Source organism: Pinus tabuliformis, chromosome 9 (genome assembly GCF_031772625.1).
Source record: "Pinus tabuliformis cultivar Carrire ecotype Pingquan chromosome 9, CPIR1, whole genome shotgun sequence".
In the NCBI taxonomy this organism is placed as follows: domain Eukaryota; kingdom Viridiplantae; phylum Streptophyta; class Pinopsida; order Pinales; family Pinaceae; genus Pinus; species Pinus tabuliformis.
This window is the reverse complement of record NC_142307.1, coordinates 195,735,597-195,757,774: the sequence shown is the minus strand read 5'-3', so window position 1 is coordinate 195,757,774 and position 22,178 is coordinate 195,735,597. Positions and strand designations below refer to the sequence as shown.

The 22,178-nt window shown below is 36.6% G+C and overlaps 1 protein-coding gene across 1 annotated transcript in view; it reads right to left on the bottom strand.

Moving 5' to 3' along the window:
- LOC149147812 (uncharacterized) overlaps window positions 1–16,133 on the bottom strand; it is a 43,372-nt gene extending 27,239 nt beyond the window's left edge. Inside the window, exon 1 of the mRNA XM_089441956.1 lies at window positions 15,875–16,133. Coding sequence (XP_089298082.1) covers window positions 15,875–16,133 — 259 coding nt within the window. The remainder of the gene's footprint in view (window positions 1–15,874) is intronic.
- Between the last annotated feature and the right edge of the window lie 6,045 nt (window positions 16,134–22,178).

Genomic DNA, 22,178 nt, shown 5'->3' with positions numbered 1-22,178 from the left:
GTTTCATGTTTAAATAAGGTTATAGGTGACAAGCTCCCAATTCAAACAATATTGCCAAAACTTGACGAGGAAGGAAAAATCATATTGGAACCGAAATCAGTTACAGAAACAAGAACTCGACAACTACGAAATTGATCGATTTCGGAGTATCTCATCAAGTGGAAGAACTTATCCTCTGAAGATTCCACATGGGAGGATGAGAATTTTATACAGAAGCATCCAGAACTACTCAAGCGTTGAGGACAACACTTTTCAGAAGGAGACAGGCATGTTAGGCCCCTATAATACTAGCGACTCCCCCATTACTATTGTCATTGTATCCCTTATTGTTATTATTGTGCCCCTATTGTCCCCATAGTGTTATTAGTATGCCCCAAAGAAACCCACTATTGTTATTTTTGTGCCCTTATGTTATTACTGTTATGTCAGCTTGATTATATTGTGATCCCTTAGACTCTTATATATAGAAGGGAGGTTTAGTCCTTTGGATCATCGAAGAATTGTTCATTTGTGTAATGTAAAGGAGGTTTCCCCCTCGAAAAGGCTTATTTCTAAGGCGTTCATCTAACTTTTCTAGATCTTTTTGTGCGCTGGTTTCATAACACGCCACGTGCCCCCTCAAAGGTAGGGTAAAATGTTATTTGGGAGGCCGACAGAGTTGAACCTGAAACCTCACCCGTACAAACCCCATGCTCCACCGCTATGCCACAATCATTTGGCTTAACAACTATGCATTTGAGGTTTTATTTAAATCTTAAGCGCCGAAGGTTTGGAGGTAAGGGGCCAACCTTGGTTCCATGAGCGCCATATGACCTAGCGCTGAATAGGAGGGTGCTAGCGGTAGTTGGCAGTGGTTTTAGTAGGTTCGACAAATCCGGCACTGCTCCAAATTTGGCAGGGTTAACTGGAGTTTCTCCAGATTTGGTGGAGTTTTCCTAGGGAAAACTGAAGAGACCATAACTTTTGAAATTTTCGACCAATTTTGGCTAAGAAAGAGTCATTCCTAGATGATTTGGATGCTCTAAACACAATGAAACAATCTGTAGAGGCAGAAAGACACTTATGTACGTTATTTTTCTACATTAAAGTTTAAAAGAGCCAGGGCCAGCAGGAGAGGAGGTCAAACCTAGATCAGCTGAAGTCCAATTACAGAGTTTGGATAGTCATTTTTGGGGTTTTTGGGTCTTCTGAATCCAATGGAGCACTATAGGTGCATGTAATCAGAGAATTGACCATTAATCCAAAGAGGGCCTAGCCATTGAAGCAGGTCCAAAGAGATGTAACCCAGGAGGGGTGAACTCCTTTATCAACTTTGTGTTATGAGTTTATGTGTTTTACTTCTCTGAAATTTACTTGCTGTATATGTGTTTTAACAAACTAATTAACCTCATAAATTGCTCATAAAAGACACTCAACACTTGACACTTAAAAGGACACCCCCCATAGATATAAGACTATAGATCAATGTTAAGGGTTTAGCAAGAAGATTTAAACCCATCATATATTTTAGGGAAATTTCCACTAAGAAATTTGGTTTTTTAGGTGGTAGGCAAATATATGATGTAGTTGGTGTAGTATAAGAGGGTCTTCATATGAAAAATCCATGATTGTAATAAACTATAAACTATTCTTCTAACTAGTGAAATTTATTTGTCTTATGTTATTTAATTGATAGCAAATAATGAATAACTCACTACTACAATCTTCACAATTAAAACAAACGCCACGAAAAATAAATCAGGAAATGAGAAATAATGAATACACATAAAATGACACTAATATTTTGGGCTAACATCCCCGGAAAAACCCCAAAGGGAAAATCGAGGTAGCAAATGAGGGTTTATATTTTATCTCTTTAGCAAATTAGACAGTACATAAATATGCTTGCCAAACACTAGCAAAGTTTTTGAAAAGTTTCTCCACCTTTCCAACTGATAGATCGACCTGGAAACTCTCTATTTCCCTTGTAAAATCAAACTTGGCCTCCTCTAGTAAATATGCACAAAAAACGTTGTTATAGAAAATATGCACTAGCTGGAAACTGAGGTTTTGTTGATCCTGCACTCCTTTGGTGATCCTTAACTTACACTAGGAAACCTGCTCTATCCTTTGGAATTGATTCTCGACAACTAGAAATACGATTTGATGCCTAGATCTACGAACTGGAGAACTCACACCCACGGGTATGCCCTTCCTATATAAGAAATCAACCTTCCCTCTCTCTCTAGAAATATACGAAAAAATCTCCCCTATAAATCTCTCTCCAATTTCTACTGAACCCTCTCACTAGTGCTCTGTTGATTCAAAATATTCCTTTGTTGAATAATTCGCACTAGGAAATCTGCACTAGCTTGCTCCCTTACACATTTTATGCATCTTATGTAAGCCCCATCAACTTTCTCTTATAATTCTCTCAATGGAGCACCAATGACCAAGATCTAATCATGATCGATGGCTTAGATCATCTTAGACCCCATCAAATTACTTTTGAGAAGTCTCTAGAGAAAAATTCGATTTCCTTAATTAATACACTTTAATTAACCAATTTTCCTAAGTTAGACTTAGGAAATTTTAAATATTTGGTTAATTAATTTAATTAAGGTGTTTGAGAGCCATATCTCGCAAAACCATTTGTGGGTATTGGAGATCTCATGTTCCTTAGATTCTCTGACACCTTATAGACTAGAACACATGTCCAATGCTACCACAATAGACAAAAACTAACACTCCCTCTTAGCAAGGAAGGTGTTCTCTTTTCTCTAACATCTTTCTCCTCTACAACTTGTAGTTGGAAAAATCACGTTGTTGATGTGTGACATTTGTTACACCTCCTTTCTTCACTTCTCATTGATCTAACTCCCTGTCGCTGGAAATCACTGTGAAGAAACTAACTAGCAAACATTGTCCATCAACTACTATGCATACTTTGATCTCACACTGTTGATGCCTCTATGTTATTGTTGATATGTTTCTATTGTATCTACATTGATGCCATCAGTGCAACTATGTACTGATCTCCTCAATACCTAAAGCTCTAATCTTCCATAGGGTTGATCCCTTTGAAGCTAGACTCCCTATGAGTCTCAATCTCACAATGGGAAATCACTTTTGTTGGAACTACATCTACACGATGCAAATGAGAAATTCACACAACTTGTGCCACTCCAACTAGCTCTACACTATCTCTTGAGAATTGACTGCAACTATCTCTGCTAACACTGAACCTACTACTAAGATACTGTGGACCCCTGTGGCAAGGGTGATGGTCCTATTGCAACAACTGGAACTAATCTAACTGATCTCCATGTTGCACATGCACTTGACCCTTCCCATCTTCACACGCTAGGGTATCAAGCTCCTTCTCCACCTAGAAGTATTGTTGTTATCAGTGCAAACTACTCCAATTTAGCGGCTAACTCATCGATCTCTGCTAAAGTTGTTATATGCTCCTGCTTCTTTTCCTTTGTCCTTTGAGGACATGAGGAGATGTTGTAACCCCCCCTCCCCACATTTACCCACTTTTACAAGCACTCCAGTTAAATGTGAATTAGATCACTACTATGACATGACCCGACCTCCAAGTTCCAATTATGGAAGTGGGTCTGACAAAATGACAGATTTATTCACAACCCTCCGAGACCACATACTAATAAGAAGGCTGCAAACCACCCCAGGTGGTCAATCCTTGATATGGACCCCTTTCTACTGACCCAGACCCATAATCAAACCCTTGACATTGCTTCCATATGGTTATGAGGCTATAACCACACTCACATGCTTTCCTCCATGCGATTATGGCCCAAAAGCTCTAGTTTTATGCTTGCAGATCCAGGATCTGAGCCACCCTTTTAGGATAGTCTCCAGACCACTACCCAGAAATGCTTGTAACTTTCCATAAGCATAAATAAGATGCTAACAATGCTAATCATTCATAACTTGAACAAGAACTTGACCTAACCATGCTTAACCATGACAAGCATTTCGTCAAACATATGACAAACATAGAAACTATAGGTCATGAATGCATATATGATCTTATGAGTCTAAACTTCATCTAAGAATCACCAAGAAGGTCTAATTCCCTCTCATAATAGTTGCAATAACACTTGTTATCCCATGCATTCATCAACCATTCATTAGCATCATATCAATTCATGAACAAAAGCCATAACTAGAACATATTATAGAACCATGTGTATAACCAACATTTAACCAAAATGTTAACCACGACATAACAACCATTAAATCAACATAATAGCAAGTACAAGTGCTCATAGATTACAATGGGAAAATGGCTCTTATTAATGTATGCAAAAGCCAACCAATTTAGGGACTTCCACCTACCACTTGACCATATATTAGGTTGAACCAAATATTCCTTTCAACCAATCACCCCCGTTCCATATTCCAAGCATGAATGTGGGATCTCATGGGATAAACCAAGACATAAACAAACAAGGGAATCCAGAGGTTAAACCACCTCCACCCTCAAGCTACCGTGATCTCACCTAAATCAATCCTGAGATAAAAAAAATAAACCAAGCTTGGATGCCTCAAATTTATTCACCATACCTTGAGGAATTTTCCTGTATCCACCCACTTGTCATGGGATTCTCAGAGAAAACCATCTCCACCCCCAACCCTTGGGAATTTTCCTAAGACCACGTCCCCCGGTTCCAAAACCCTCTGGCAATCCAAAGCTCAACAAAGAATGAATCCCATCACACCATGGCTATCCAGGAAATGGTAAGGAAAGGTTGAAACCATTGTCAAACCAGGAAAAATGCTTATCGATGACAACAAATGAACAAAATAAACAAATGCATGTACCATGCATTCACACCTTGGCTAGGAAACACACATGCAACCTATTACTTGCAAAATCTTCCTATTGAAGTCATTGATCTAGCCTTTTCCTTGCTTTACTTCGCTTTCCTTGCTTTCCTTTACTTGTTTTATTTCTCCTCTTGGAGATCTCTCTCTCTCTTTCTCACTTGACCCATGAAAACACTGACAAAAACTAAATCAACAAAGTTGTGAACTAATTCTATAATGCCTTTTTATCATTGATATCTCCCTTTTCTTCATTTTCCCTCTAATTTCCTTAGCATGCAAATATGTGTCTCTTCACATTCCTTTTCTCCTATTTTCCTTTATTTTCATAATTAAATGCAAATTATTGCCTCTTTGCCTTTGCCAATGCGTTTTCCAATTTCCATAGCCATAAATAAAGCAAAAGTGATGCCCGCTATAGTGTTTTTCTCAACATTCAACTTGGAATACGTGTCCCATGACCTTGGTCTTATTTTTCCTTTATTATCCTTCATTACATGAAACCTTAACTTGAGGCTATTATAGACGCGATGGATGAATTTAGCACACCTAAAGCACTTGACCTTTGACAGGTCTTTCTTCTTCTTTTTTCCTCCCATTGAGCCTTGTCCTTGACTGGGACCCTTCTTTGCCTTTCCCTTACTTGCAAGGGCTACGTTCTCCTCATCCTCCTCCTTTGGTCCCTTGCTACTATTGTTGATAGTAAATATTGCAAGATTAAGCCTCAACTCATCCCGAGTGAAGTTAATCCACAAATGATCCCATCCAGGTAGCATATCTCGCCCAAAAATAACTTGGACAAAATTATGCTACTTCTTGGTGAAATTGTTGAGAGTTGTCCATACTAACTTGCTATCTTTTGGTTTCTCTCGCATTGTTGTGAGGTCATCTTTGACCATCTGAATTATAGTGAGATAGGATGTAAACATTTCTCCCTTCTACATCTCGATGGTCCTAAACTTCTCCTTGAGAATCATCTTATAATTCTATGATAGATTCTCATACAACTTTATGATGACATCCCACAAATCCTTTTCCATATTCTTGTCTGCAATGTGTGGGGCAATGTGATCCTGAACCCAATCTAGCACCATCCTCTTAGCTTTGGACTTGAAGGTTTCCAACTTTTGTGCATATGTTGGCTCTTCCATGACATTTGTCATGAATTCCTTTAGACCGTGCTCATCCAACAGGAATTGCATTTTGGCCTTCCATGTGCCAAAGTTAGAGGCATGGTCAAGTCTGCGATATTTATCCCTAAGTCTTATAGTGGCCATCTTTGTGAAAATCAAATATGTGGAGTTAAATAAACTGAAAATCCCTTTCTCCTTTTGGTAACTAGATTTGGCCTCCTTTGTTACTCGCATTCCCCCTGGAATGTGCAAATTTGATCCTGTACTGACACGTTTATTCTTGCACTGGACTCCAGTGACCTTCCTGAAAGTCACACTACCTACAATTTCCTTCTAGGTAAATCACACTGTTGGCCCTGAAACTTGCACTGGATGGACTAGTTAGTCTATACGTCCTTCCCACTACTAGAATTTCAATCTTGTCTCCCTAGCTGGAAAAAATGGAAACCCTATGAGAAATTGCGGGAATTCCTCCTGTGTGTTTTCCTCTTCTTTCTTAGCGCAAATTTGAAACTACAAACCCTACTATAAATATTTTTCACCCAATTATACTATGTGAACTAACTTATCTACTTATTGGAAATACTTCCTGGCAATACCACTACTTGCTACCACATATCTGAAGCAAAATCAATTTTTTTCTCCTCCTGGATTTGAAAATTGTTTTTCTCTCCTCTGCAAATCAAACCCTAGCTTGGCCTACATAGATCTGGATCCTATGCTTTAGATCTCCATCTGAAACTGCAAGATCTTACTTCTTCCAATTCCAAGGCTCAGATGTGATCAACTACTGCTCTGATACCATGTGAAAAATCCACGACTACAATAAACTAGAAATCATTCTTCTAACTAATGTAGTTTATTTGTCTTATGTTATTTAATTAATGAAAAATAACATATAACTCACTATTGCAATCTTCACAAATAAAATAAATGTTGCAGAAAATAAATCAAGAACTAAGAAATAATTCACACACATAAAATGACACCAATTTTTTGGACGAACATCCCTGGAAAAACCCCAAAGGGAAAGCCAGTGCATCAAATGCGAGTTTATATTTTATTATCTTCAACAAATTAGAGAGTACATAGATTTGCTTGCCAAACAATGGAAAATCTCTTGAAATATATCTCCACCTCTCCAATTGACATATTGACCTAGAAACACTTTGTTTCCCTTGCAAAATCAACCTCAGCCTCCTCCAACAAATGCGCACAAAAACGTTGTTGCAGGAAATACGCATTAGCTGGAAATTGAGGTTTTGTTGATCCTAGACTTGCACTAGGAAATTTTCTCTATCCTCCAAAATTGATTCCTGATAACTGGAAATACGATTTGCTACCCATATCTATGTACTGGAGAAATCGTACCGACATGTACGAACTTCCTGCAGAAGAAATTGACCTTCCCTCTGTCTTTGGAAATCTGTGGAAAATATCCCTTGGAAATTTCTCTCTAATTTTTGTTAAACCCTCTCACTAATGCTCTATTAGCTCAAAGCCTTCACTTGTTCAGTAGATCACACTAGGAAATTCATACTTCCTTGCTCCCTTGCTCATTTGATGTGTCTTCTCCAAGCCCATCAACTTGCTCTTATAATTCTCTCCATGGGAGCACCAACGACCAATATCTAATCATGATTGATGGCTTAAATCATCTTAGACTTCGCCAAATTACTTTTGAGAAGTCTCTGGAGCAAAAGTTAATTTCCCAAATTAACACACTTTAATTAACCAGTTTTCCTAAGTTAGACTTAAGAAATTTTAATCATCTGGTTAATTAATTTAATTAAGGTGTTTCAAAGCCATATCTCATGAAACCATTTCTGGGTATTGTAGATATCGTGCTCCTTAGCCTCTTTGACACCTTAGAGACTAGAACACATGTCTGATGCTACCACAATATCCAAAAACTAACACTTCATACAATTAAATCAAACAAAATATAGCTTTTCATTACAAAGCTTAGCCTTCCAAAACATATGATATAGTTATTTGGCTATTTCTAAGACTTATTTCAACCCACATTGGGTTTTTCTATACGTGGTTAAGTGTACTAAAGGTTGTTTATATTATGTTACCCTTGTTGTGCTAGTGAATGGATCAACCTCTACTTTCTTACTTTCTTTACTCCTTCTAGAGGGCTTTAACAGGTTCATCCCTATCACATTTATTATTTTTACTTATAACAAAAGGTATTAGTAAATTGATTATATCTTTAAAGAAAGAAGGAATATTAAGGGGATACAAAGGAATATTATTTTGATACACCTATTTTTTGTGGATAATGTTCTCTTTTTTGATAATGAGCCTTGTTGTGATGCTTTGAGATACAAAAAGGTGTTGGAATTATATATGTGTGAATGTTATGTAGATAAAAGGTTTAAAATCATCCATCACTTTTAATGGTATTCTTAAGGGTAAAGAAGCTTCCATAAAGGATGTCCTTCCTTTGATGAAGATTTCTTCAACAAAGGAATGAAACATATAGGGTTATGTTTAAGGCCAAATAAATCTAGAAAACATAATTTGATATGGTTATATTCTAAGATTGAAAAAGAGAATTGTAGTGTTGTACAATAGATGGGTTTCATTAGGTGGAAGACTAACCTTAGCAACATCTATGTTAGAAACAATTTCAGTTTACTAACATGGTATCCAAAAAAATACTAGGAAATATTGTTTTAAGTTCCTATAGAATGGAAAACAAGAGAAAATTGATTTCCATTGGGTTTAAGTGGCAACATATCTCAAAACTCAAAGACTTCAATGGTTGGGGGGTTAAAAAACATCCAAAAGCTCATATGAGCCCTAGTTGTCAAAATTTATGGACACTATGTATAAGAAATAGGTTGTGGCATATGGCAATTAGTCAAAAACAAATGGATCCCATGAATGTAGAGGACTAGGTATGATCACATATGAAGAGTTTTAAGGTCACATATAGAAGGTGTTAGTGCTATCATTTCATTTTATTGGTCCTTGGTTGACTTGGTACATCCTAGATGGTTCACATATTAGAAATATGAGTGATCCATGGTGTTGTATCTATTTATTGAAGATAGTTTTTGGCTAGGAAACTATGCCAAGAAATCAACTCAACCTACTTTAGGCTCAAGCTGGCGCTTGAACTAGAGGGGGCTCCCTCAAATTTTAGGAGGAAAATTGACTATTCATGGCAATGAATAATATCCTTTTAAGCATAGTGGCCAGATTTAGGGGTTTTTTGAGAGGTGGTTTCTTAGGGTTTAAAATCCTTGTTTAAACAAATCAAGATGCCAACATCCAATCATGACAGAATAATGTTTGCTTTAAATATGAGGAAGGAAGACTAAAAAATATACCAACCAACAATCATACTCATTCTAACTATATAACCCAACCAATAAGATTAAAAATCATGGAGAAAGACTTTCAACAACTCAACACTAACACAGATTGTAATTATACAAAAGTCATCAATCGTCAGATTTAGAGAAAATAACATAAATAAACAGTTTATTTAGCTTGCTTAGTAAATAATATCTCTTCTGAGGAGACTAAGTGAGGTTGATATTCGAGCTAACCTCTCCTTAAAATCTATGCAACTTCAAATTGTACAAAAGAAAAGATAATGAACACACAAGAAAGCACTTACACAATAAATAAAGTTTGTCATAAGCTAAAGCAAGAAGCCAATAATTAAATTTTGAAAGTAGGATAATTCTTCTTATGTGTAGGAGCTCTAATACAAGGCATTTTCTTGTATGGAAGAGTCGAAAATGCACCTAATATCACATTGTGGTAGCACTCTCTCTATTCGATGATAGAGGATGGACACAATTGTTCTATCATATCTAGGAAAACCAAGTATGTAATGGGCATCCTCCACTGTGGGGGTCAAAGTGCCAAGGTAGCCCTTAGCTTATGCTGTTAACAGTAGCCGGTTTTCTAGGCATAACAAGGAGTACTTTATTAGGTATCTACAATATGCAAGCCTGTGTTTTTTACACCACAATACAAATGAAAGAATATATAGGAAAAACATAATCCTCAAGCTATTACAAGCTTTTAGGAATAAAATCCCAACAGTAAAATAAAAATAAAACAATCTTTAAGTTACTACAAGGAATATGGAAATGATAGAAAATCCTCTACCATCAAATATGGAAATTGATTCTTTGATGGTCGATATCCTGCTTGCAAATTTGAATCTGTTGTAACTATTCTTGAAAATCTATCCGCCTCCCTTTAAACAGGGTCAACTCTGCCACCTGTTCTCCAATTGTCCTTTTATCTAATATTGAAAGAGAAATTTTTGTCATCTATTAAAATATATTGTACAAAACCTTTTGCATCATATAACTTATTTGAAAAATATACTCCTACTTTATCCAAGGGTTATTTCCTCATCTAAAAATATAATTATTGGTAAAATCCATAGGATAAATTGATCACTCTTTTCCTAGACATCTAGCAAAACTATAAAAGAAAGTGTCAAGCGCTATTAAAAAAAAAAAAAAAACTGGGTATCCATCTCTCTATCCTAATGGCATAAAACAATGATATAGGAGTTCATTAATAATTGGAGATCCGTTGTGTTTGGTGTTTCTCAATATCTGTATGTTATTTTCCTACCCTCTATTTCCTGCGAAAGTTATGAATGTACCTATGAAAACATCACTGGCAGTCGTTTCCCTCATATATGGCTCTGCATGTGCTTCAAGTAAAAGAAGCCCCTTCATGTAAATAACTTGGTCATAGATGACACTAAAGCCATCTCTATTATCAACATTTTGTTGCTCTGTTTTTTAACTCATGACCAATTTGTAGAGGTGGCGTCTTCTCGTGCCTCAGAAACTCCATAGATTGAGATTGATGGAAGCCATCATCACCTTAAATACATAAAATTGTAGCTAATCTACACATTATATAATATTAAATCTTGAATATTTCTCCATAGACCTTGACCCCATAGTAGACCTATAAACAAAAACCTCAATAATATGTTGGACAATTTTGACCTTCACTTGCTCGTTTGCAAACACACTCTCCAAATTATCTAAAAAGCTCCTTGGATTGGCAAGATAAAAAATCCAGATTAGCATCAAGATGATAACAAACCAAAGAATTCTCTTTAGCTTCTATGGAAAAACCATCAATAGTCTCAGTACATAATTTCATAACAGGCTTTGTTGTTTTCTTCCAGTAAAAGTTTGTAGTGGGTTGTTGTTTTTCATTCAGTATCTTAGTTCATTTAGCAATTAAAGGCGTTCATTTCTTGCACTACTTTTGGCTATTGCATATTCCTTTACTCTTATGAGCGACATACTTCATTTTATCCTCTCATCTAGGTTTCACAAGAGTTGTCCTTTCTTTGTCTGTGAATATGTCAACTAAAGGCCTGGGTGACTAGGAAGGCCAACATAATATAATTTCTCTCTTAGAGAATGATATAACAAAAATTCTGCAAATTTCCTTGCATTCTTCTGTTGTTTCTTAATGCATAAAGTCATTGTATTTATTCATCGTAAGCATAGCCAAGAGTGAAATGAAGTTAGACCAAACCTTCTACATTATGTAGGAAATAAATATCTTTGGCCCAACTACCCCCCTGAAATTGTATCTTTTGGACTCACGAATGTTACCAATACTACAATAACTACCTGTTTATGGAGAGCCTCAAAACTTTGTTGCATATTTATACTACACTGAAGTGTTTTTTCACTTGCTTCAAAATATTATATGAATTATTGCTAATATTGTTCTCTGGTGCTTATGGATCTTCAACTGAAAGTAGATGTCGTTGCTTTGATTTTGAAAATCCTCTTATATTCTTTGAATAAAATTGGCTACTAGATCCACATGATACCCCAAGATTTGATATTGACAGAAATTCAACATTCTCAACTGTTAGTTGGAAACCAAACCAAGATCTTGGAAATTCCCTTATAACAAATGTAATTGTTTAGAAAACTCAAAATATTAGCTATTAGAATGTGCTCAGAGCCATAATTATTAACCTATGCATGCGATGAATATAATTGAACAAATACAAAAGAGTTCTAAATAATCTTCTCTTGAATGTCAGAACCAGTACTTCTAAAACTTTGGTAGAAGATGCATCGAGATCTAAAACACCATTTTCATGATATCAAAGATTCTAATTCCAAGCCACGAAGGAAACATGCACGCAAAAACCAACCTTCAAATAAAGGATTAGTTGTTTTGCAAAAATTGGCCATGCCAAAAACTGAGTACCTTTAGAAAACCAATGAAATCTCCCATCTTTGGAAATTTGAAATTATCCTTCAACTTCCTGGAAACTGCACCTGAAGTTCACTGTGTGAAAATGCCCACGAAATTTTAATGAGTGGTTTCCAAAAGCAATTTCTCGGGGGCAGGAGGGCAGGGGGAAGGCGAGAAGGGGTGATGGGGGTGATGGGCTCCTTGGTATTGAAAACAGTCAAGGGGGTGATGGGCTATGAACCTACTGCTGTCACATCACCAATGAGGCAAAACGTGCAAAATTGATTCTGCACACACGATCAAATCTTCCTTTCGAACTTTCTGCTAATAATCTCTAACCATATGCAAAATGCTTATTCTAAATAGCTAGAGGCAGAGCATATAAGGCTTCTCCTATTTTTGTAATAATTAGATTGACTTATATGCTTCCCACCAAATTATGATTTGTGTACTATCTCAAGTGGCAATGATCCAAAAACTATAGAGCATAGATTTTTACTTTTTCATTTAATCGCTCTCTGCTTTTATTATGTTTTCGGTATCCCAATCTTTCCAAGTACTCTTCGATCATCATGCCATAAACTGCTTTCTATGTAGATGTCAGTGCTTGATATAGAAAACTTCCTTCAAAGAGGAAGCTAAACCAAATACATAGACCTAGAACCTTGTGAATATATTCTAGTTTCTTCAAGTCCTTTTGTGTTTTGGGTATGACAAAGTTGCAAGTTTAAAAACGTTTTTTAGGTTAACCTAACCTTTCTTTGCATACTCTTTTACAAATTGAATAAGCCCTTGAGCTGAAATGCCATCATCCATATCAACTATCAACAAGGCTGATATAGAAGAGATATATTTATTGCAATCCTAAAGGAATATCTTCAATGGCTTCTACAACTTTCAGTATGACTTCTGCAACTTTCAGTATGGCTTCATAGTTGGTAATGAAGTAATTCGAAGACAATTTGGCATTTTCTACAAAATGTTTCAGAACTGAATATAATGTATAATTTGGATGCAACCCCGAGTATAGAGCTAAGAGATCAAACAAAGGAAACAACACAACAACCTCCAAGCAAGATGAAGGAGCATTCAGTGACAAGTGAAGTAAAAGATGATCATAAGTTGGCATGCAAGTGACTTCCCCATTTGTAAACATCAAGCCATATCTCCCTGCGATGCCCACTATTTGCTTTATCGCTTAAGCATCCATGCATACGGTATAAAGCCAATCCTAATAGATGAGTGCAAATACTCCCCCAATATAATATCAATTTCTACATAGAAATACTTGTACCTGGTCACTTCATAGTTGTAACAAGACTAGTATGGAAGAGATGTTGTAATGTCGTATCAGGTCAGGTCTTGTTAAACATTTTTACTCAGTAAAATTACCTAAAAATAAAAATAAAATAAAATTTACCCCAACCTAATATCGGAGAGATGTTTTAATTTTTCCCATTTGACTCAGTGAAATTACATAAAAATAAAATTATATATATATTGTAATCTTGGTAATTCCTTTCTATTCCATTTCAAAAAAGTAGGCAAGTTTTACATCCATATCCAACATGATTAGATGGCCTCAGCCTACCCACTGGGAAACGAGGTATGTTGGCCATATGACCGCATTATATGCCATCCAAAATTTGAAAAGTCTGATACTGTCTCACAACACTATATGAGTCTGAGTGCCCTTAATTCTCCTATTAACTATATATCTATACCAAAACAACAAAGTCTACAAATTAGTCATATATACTTATAAAGATATAGGAAACTAAACTATGCAGATCAAACAATTACTCATCATATGAGTCTAAGGGAACTAGGTCTTTTGCGTTGGATCTCTACAGTTCAGTCTGAGGGAGGCAAGGGATATGTTTCTCTTTGCGGTTGAGGTGGTCATTTTGTTGTTGAATCTAGTGTTGGATAAGTTGAAATTCCCTGTGGATTTCTTGAAATTCTGTTGATGGTTTAGATGTTCCTGTAGAAGAGGTCGTCAAATATTTTTCCACAATGTTTTCATAATCCAATATAGGTACAATATTTGCTGAAACTGGGTATACCGGCCTCTGGAATGTCCTAGGTCCAGGACTAGGATCTACCAGTCCTCCATATACAACTCTATGCTTTCAGCCTGCTATTTTAGTTCAAACTCCCACCCTGATATCAATTGATGAATCTATGATGGCGTGTTAACATGAAAGGCCTGGACAGCCTCCTAGATTAAGCCTGTAGTGCTTCGATGACCCCGACCCCTGACTTGTCGTGGTTGGGTTTGTCGACCAACACACCCCTGTCCATTGCCCCGACTCCGGCCATGACCTCCCCATGTTATGGTCCTTCTGCTCGAGGAGGGCTGCACCAGAAGGATATGATGCAAACCATAAATATGCAATAGAAACCATTATTCCAATGCCAAGACCACTGCCACCAAGGACCTCATCTGAATTGGAGACCAAATCACAGAGAGATGGCTTAGTGTAGGGTCCCTATGAAGTTGAGGAAGATTTAGTCCTATAAAAGTGAAACAACATAATATAATAGGATAATAAGAAGTAAGCCTACAAAATAAAGCATTCCTCACTACATTGACCCGGGCTCATCGAAACAAGCCACCAACATTAGCCCATAGGTCACAAAACCTTCGTGAGAGAGAAACCATTATAAATTCATGGATTTTCCTCCCCAAATTTCCCCATATCATACTAGGAAAATGGTTCATCCCAAAGATTAAATTTTGAGAAAAATCCCACATGTAAGAGAAACAAACCGAAATCTAATGCTTATTCCAAGAATGCATGCACATCAAGGGAAGCCAAATTCCGTAATAGATAGAGAGAATTCTACAATACTCATACATTCCATCAACATAGTAGTTTCTTGCCTCCCATACTTCCTGGGAGGTTTTGTTACTATCCCATGATGCCATCTCAAAAACATCTATCCAGAGTATTATGAAGTAGCATATGAACACAGGGATAAGGGTATACACAGAGCAATCTAAATAAACATACCTACAACAGTCACTTACATATTGAGAAGCAATGCCATCTACACCTGGGTTGCTAGTATAGAGAATCCCCTTCACTATTTCCCTAGAGGTTTCAGAGCAACTGTTTTCAACACCTGCAAGCTAGACTAAAGTCTCTGCATAAAACCCTAGAGGTATTCCTTCTGGTCGAAGCCAGTGCCATAGTTTAATTGTAATATCACTAGTTGACACCTTACACATGAGATGGTATGTGTGAGGGTTGCCATCCAGACACCCACTATCATTTCTCACAACTCCTCTTACCATGGCACAGATCCCACTGGTGCCCTTTCATCGGTTCTCACCCTAATCGGGGGTATTAGTGTTGAATATTGGTGTTTTAGGATTCTATCACTAACCTCTTCTTCCAAGATCTACTCCAACTTATCCATATCTTCTCTATTTTCCTTCTAGGGCCATGGCGAGTCCAACACCCTTCTTATATTTTGGCAGTCGCAGTTCCCCAGAAGATTCACTGCCCTGTTGCCTTCTCATCTAATGTGGGATGGAATTAGGTAATTAACCTCAGAGAGGAAATTTCCAATGTTTTTCACCAAGCGAACCGTTCTCCAAATGTGGCTAATCTTTTCACTACTAGAGCCTTGGTTGAGTTTCTTAAGTGCCTCGATCACTAGGCGAGAGTTACCTTCTATCATCAATTTCCTGTATCCTTCTCCTTTAGCAATGAGTAAGCCTTTATCCAAAGCATTGACTTTAGCTTTGTTATTGCTGGTAAAGCCACAGTCCGTTGCATAAATGATCTTAGTGTGGTTCTGATAATATCTAAATATTCCCCCATACCCAGCATCCCCCATATTGCCTTTGGAAGCACCATCGAAGTTGAGCTTCACAAATCCTTCAGGAGGAGCAGAGTAATGATTATGAGAAGATTTAGGAAATACCATGAGTTTCCAGGAGAAAGGGGCTATCATTTGGGGGGAGAGATTCAATTGGTGGAGGATTTAGGCCTCATGGGGAGAAACCTCCTAGTCATCAGGGTGCCATTGGTCTACTAGAATTGTTTCTCTTATATTTTGGACAATTCCCTTCCATATCCCCTCCTAGGTTGTACATTGAGCCTTAAATATTCTCATGTTGTGTTCTTTCCATATCGCCCAGAGGAGAAAGCTTATTGGTATACCCCAAGCTCTCTTAAGGATTGGGCTCGAGAAAATCCCTTTTCTCCATATATCAATGGTTTCCTGAATGTTGTGATGGTCCCTGTCTAGATTTCCAAATAGGAGGGCTATCTTGCTCCATAAATTCTCAACTATGGGGCACATGTTTAGAATGTGTTCAAGATATTCTCCTTGAAGGTTACATAAAATGTAATAGTATGGTCCTTGAACGCCCCTCTTTTGAAGTTGGTCCCAAGTCAAGATTCTTCTATGATAGACAAGCCACAGGAAATGGGCAACCTTTGGCCAAATATTCTCTTTCCATTTCTTTCTCCACACAAATATATAGTGGTCTGGAGTTTCTTCCACTGCTAGTTTGTATGCCTTTCGTACATTAAACATTCCTTTGGTGGAGTAGCTCCATCTAAGGACGTCTTGGCCATCCTGTTTGGAAATTTTCTTGGATTGCAATTTTTTTTCTAGAACTTTCCATTGATTATTTACAGGAGGATTCACCCAATAATTATGATTTTTCCATTGCCTCCAGTTTGGATTGTTCTGTATGGGCTTCCAAAATTGATCAACTAAGGAGCAGTTTTGGCTGCTCGTGAAGAAGAATATTTCTCCCAAGTCTTGCCGACTGGACAACCTCCCTCATTCCTTCTAGAAATATTGCAAAAAGAGAGCACTTTTACCATCCCAAATTTCCCAGAATGTATGGTGTCTGATAAGATCTTTGTTGCTTGAAGCTAAGTTCTAGGTTGATGGACCCTTAGGGATATTCATGTGTCTTAATTTGTCCACTAAGGAATCCAATATCCTATATTTTCTAGTCCAATGTTCTTCCAAAGGTCTGGACCTCCCTTTAGCCAATGCCACCAAATCTTGGCCCTGAGCACTTTGTTTAGGATCTCCAGGTCTCTAAGGCCAAGTCCTCTTGCTAGTTTAGGCTTTACACCATTTTTCCAAGATACCAAGGCCCATTTTTTGGCCTGTTGGGCACCCCTCCAAAAGAATTTTTTGAAGATATCTATCATGGAAAGACAAGAGGATTTAGGGGCGATTAGGCCCAAGAGTTGATATACCAGAATGGATTGTAATACAAATTTCAAAAGTACCACTCTAACTACTAAGTTTAAGGTTCTAAAACCCCATCCGTTAAGCCTAGATTAAATTTTATGTAAGTGATCCTTCCAACAAGCAGTTCTTATAAAGCTGACCACCAAAGGCATACCCAGGTACTTGATAGGCAGGGTTCCAATACCAATGCCTAGGGTTCTGTCCAAAAAGGTTTGAATGGTCTTCGGGATATTAAAAAAGAAAATTTTATATTTTTCATTGTTTATCAGAGTTTCAGAGGCCTGCATAAACTCATGGAAGATGTATTTTAGCTTTCTTACTTCTCGCAGGGAGACTTTACAGAAAATCATGATGCCATCCACAAATTGTTGATGCATGATAGGAAAGATCACTTCCCCAAAGACAAAGACCTTTGATTTGAGAGAAATAGGTGGTTGATCGAATGTATCTCCCCAAGCCTTCAGTAGAAAGGATAAACAAGAAGGGAGACAAAGGATCTCCTTCATGGATGCCTCTTGAAGGGTTGAAGGTTCTCGATGGGGAACCATTGATCAATATTGAGAAAACAAGAGTAGAGATGAGGGAGGAGACCCATCAAACCCATATTGAATCAAAACCATAGGCCTTCAGAATTCTCAGAAGATAGGACCAACTGAGGTGGTCATAAGCTTTGGATACGTCTAATTTTATCATCATTCTAGGGACTTTAAGTTGTTTAAGAGAGTGGACCACTTCCTGAGAGGTGATGATTCCATCCAAGATCTTATGGCCTTCAACAAAACCAATTTTATTTGGGGATATAAGCTTAGAAAGAAGAGGTTTAAGCCTTTTAACCATACTGGTGGATATGATTTTATATATAACATTACAAAGAGCGATGGGTCCGAAACCAAACGAATCATCTGAGTGAGCCACTTTCGGAATTAATGTAATGAAGGTGGAGTTAAGGCTAGGATTTACCTTTCGGGTCCTTCTTGATTCTTCCACGATGTCCATTTCTTATAACTAATGCATTTTTCCAGAACAGAAGGCATTAGTACATTGATTATATCCTTAAAGAAGGAAGAAGATTAAGGGGATCAAATTGGAAGGAATATTATTTTGATGCACCTATTTTTTGTGTGGATAATGTTCCCTTGTTTGATAATGAGCCTTGTTGTGATGCTTTGAGATACAAAATGTGTTTGAACCATATATGAATGTGAATGTTATGGAGATAAAAGGTCTAATATTCTTCCATCACTTTCAATGGTATTCTTAAGGCTCAAGAATCTTCCATAAAGGAGATCCTTCTTTTGATGAAGATTTTATTCAACAAAGGAATGAAACATATAGGGTTATGTTTAAGGCCAAATAAATATAGACAACCTAATTTGATTTGGTTATATTCTAAGATTGAAAAAGGGAATTGTAGTGTGGTGGAGTAGATGGGTTTCATTAGGTGGAAGACTAACCTTAGAAACATCTATGTTTGAAACAATTTAAGTTTACTAGCATGGTCTTGCCTACATTTCCATTATATCCAAAAATATATTAGGAAATATTGTTTTAAGCTCCTATAGAATGGAAAATAAGAAAAAATTGATTTCCATTGGGTTAAGTGGCAACATATCTCAAAACCCAAAGACTTCAATGGTTGGGGGATTAAAAACCATCCAAATGCTCATATGAGCCCTAGTTGATTTTTTTTTATGGAGACTATGTATAGGAAATAGGTTGTGGCATAGGGTGATTAGTAAAAAACATATGGATCCCACAAATGTAGAGGACTAGGTACAATCACATATGAAGAGTTTTAAGGTCACATATAGAAGGTGTTAGTGATATCATTTCATTTTATTGGTTCTTGGTTGGCTTAGTAGGTCCTAGATGGTTCACATATCAGAAATAGGATTGATCCATGGTGTTGTATCTATTGCTTGAAGACAATTTTTGGTTGGGAAACTATGCCAAGAAATCAACTCAACCTACTTTAGGCTCAAGCTGGCCTTTGAACAAGAGGGGGCTCCCTCAAATTTTACGAGGCTAATTGAATGTTCATGGCAATGCATGATATCCTTTCAAGCATAATGGCCATATTTAGGGGTTTTTTGAGAGGTGGTTTCTTAGGGTTTAAAATACTTGCTTAAACAAATAAATCCCTCTCTTTCAGAGAGCCCAATCAATATGCCAACATCCAACCATGACAGAATAATGATTTCTTTAAATATGAGGAAAGAAGACTAAAGAAGATATCAACTAACAATCATACTCATTCTGAATATATAACCCAACCAATAAGATTAGAAATCGTGGAGAAAGACTTTCAACAACTCAGCAATAACACATTGTGATTATACAAAAGTCATCAATCTTCAGATTTAGAAGAACTAACATAAAAAACAATTTATTTTTCTTGCTTAGTAAATAATATAACTCTTCCGGGGGAACTAAGTGAGGCTGATACTCAGCCTAACCTTTCCTCAGGATCTGCGCAACTTCAAATTGTACAAAGGAAAAGATAATGAACACACATGAAAGCACTTACACAATAAACAAAGTTTGTCATAAGCTAAAGCAAGAAGCCTTTAATTAAAATTTGAAAGGAGGATAATGCTTCTTATGTGTAGGAGCTCTAATACAAGGAATTTTCCTATATGGAAGAGTAAAAAATTGCACCTATTACCCCATTGTAGTGGCACTCTCTCTATTGGATGATAGAGGATGGAAACAACTCAAACTATTCTATCATATCTAGGAAAAGTAGGTATGTAATGGGCATCCTCCATTGCGGGGTCAAAATGCCAAGGTAGCCGTTAGCAATAGCCAGTTTTCTAGGCATAAAAAGGAGTACTTTATCAAGCTTCTACAGTATACAAACCTGGTTTTTTTACACCAAAATCCAACCTCCCTTACATTACAAATATATATTCTAATGAAAGCATATATAGGAAAAACATAATCCTCAAGCTGTTACAAGATTTTAGGAATAAAATCCTAACAGTAAACTAAAAATAAGATAAATTTCAGGTTGCTACAAGGAATATGGAAATGATAGAAAATCCTCTGCCATCAAATTGGTAATTGATTTTTTGATTGTTGATATCCTGCCTGCAAATTTGAATCTATTGTAAATATTCCTAGAAATCTATCGACCTCCCTTTAAACAAGGTCAACTATGCCACCTGTTCGTCAATGGTCCTTTTATCCAATTTTGAAAGAGAAATTTTTGTCATCTGTTGAACTATGGTTTACAAAAACTTTTGTTTCATATAACTTATTTGAAAAATATACTCTACTTTATCCATGGGTTAATTCCTCATGTAAAAATATAATTATTGGTAAAATTCGTAGGACTTTTCCCAGACATCTGGCAAAACTACAAAAAAAAGTGTCTAGCTATAAAAAACCATGGTTTTCATCTCTTTGATATCCTAATGGAATAAAACAATGATATAGGAGTTCATTAATAATTGGAAATCCATTGTGTTTGGTGTTTCTCAATATTTGTACGTTATTTTCCTACCCTCTCTTTTCCAACAAAAGTTATGAATGTACCTATGACAACATCATTGGCAGTCAATTCCCTAATATATGGCTCTGCATGTGCTTCAAGGAAAATAGGCTCCTTCATGTGAAGAACTTGGTCATAGACACCACTAAATCCATCTCTATTATCAACATTTTGCTGCTCTGTTTTGAATCCATGACCAAATTGCAAAGGTAGCATCTTCTCGTGCCTAAGAAACTACATAGATTGAGATTGATGGAAGCCATCATTAGCTTACATACATAAACTTGTAGCTAACATACACATTATACAATATTAAATATTAAATATTTCTCCATAGACCTTGACCCCATAGTAGAGCTATAAACAAAAACCTCAATAATATGTTGTACAATTTTGACCTTCACTTGCTTGTTTGCAAACACACTCTCCAAATTATCTAAAAAGCTCCTTGGATTGGCAAGATCAAAATCCAGATCAGCATCAAGATGATACCAAACCAAAGCATTCTCTTTAGCTTCTATGGAAAAACCATCAGTAATCTCAGTACATAATTTCATAACAGGCTTTGTTGTTTTCTTCCATTAAAAGTTTGTAGTGGGTTGTTGTTTTTCATTCAGTATCTTGGTTCATGTAGCCATTAAAGGCATTCCTTTCTTGCACTACTTTTGGCTATTGCATAGTCCTTTATTCTTTTGAGCGACATACTTCATTTTATCCTCTCTTCTAGCTTTCACAAGAGTTGTCCTTTCTTTGTCTGTGAATATGTCAACTAAAGGCCTGGGTGACTAGGAAGGCCAACATAATATAATTTCTCTCTTAGAGAATGATATAACAAAAATTTTGCAAATTTCCTTGCATTCTTTTGTTGTTTCTTAATGCACAAAGTCATTGTATTTATTCTTCATAAGCATAGCCAAGAGTGAAATGAAGTTAGACCAAACCTTCTGCGTTATGTAGGAAATAAATATCTTTGGACCAACTTCCCCCTAAAATTGTATCTTTTGGACTCACGATTGTTACCAATACTACAATAACTCCCTGTTGATGGAGAGCCTCAAAACTTTGTTGCATATTTACACTACACTGAATTGTTTTTTCACTTGCTTCAAAATATTATATGAATTATTGCCAATGTTGCTCTCTGGTGCTTGTGGATCTTCAATTGAAAGTATGTCATCACTTTAAGTTTGAAAATCGTCTTATACTAGATCTACATGATACCCCAAGATTTGATATAGACAAAACTTCAACATTCTCAA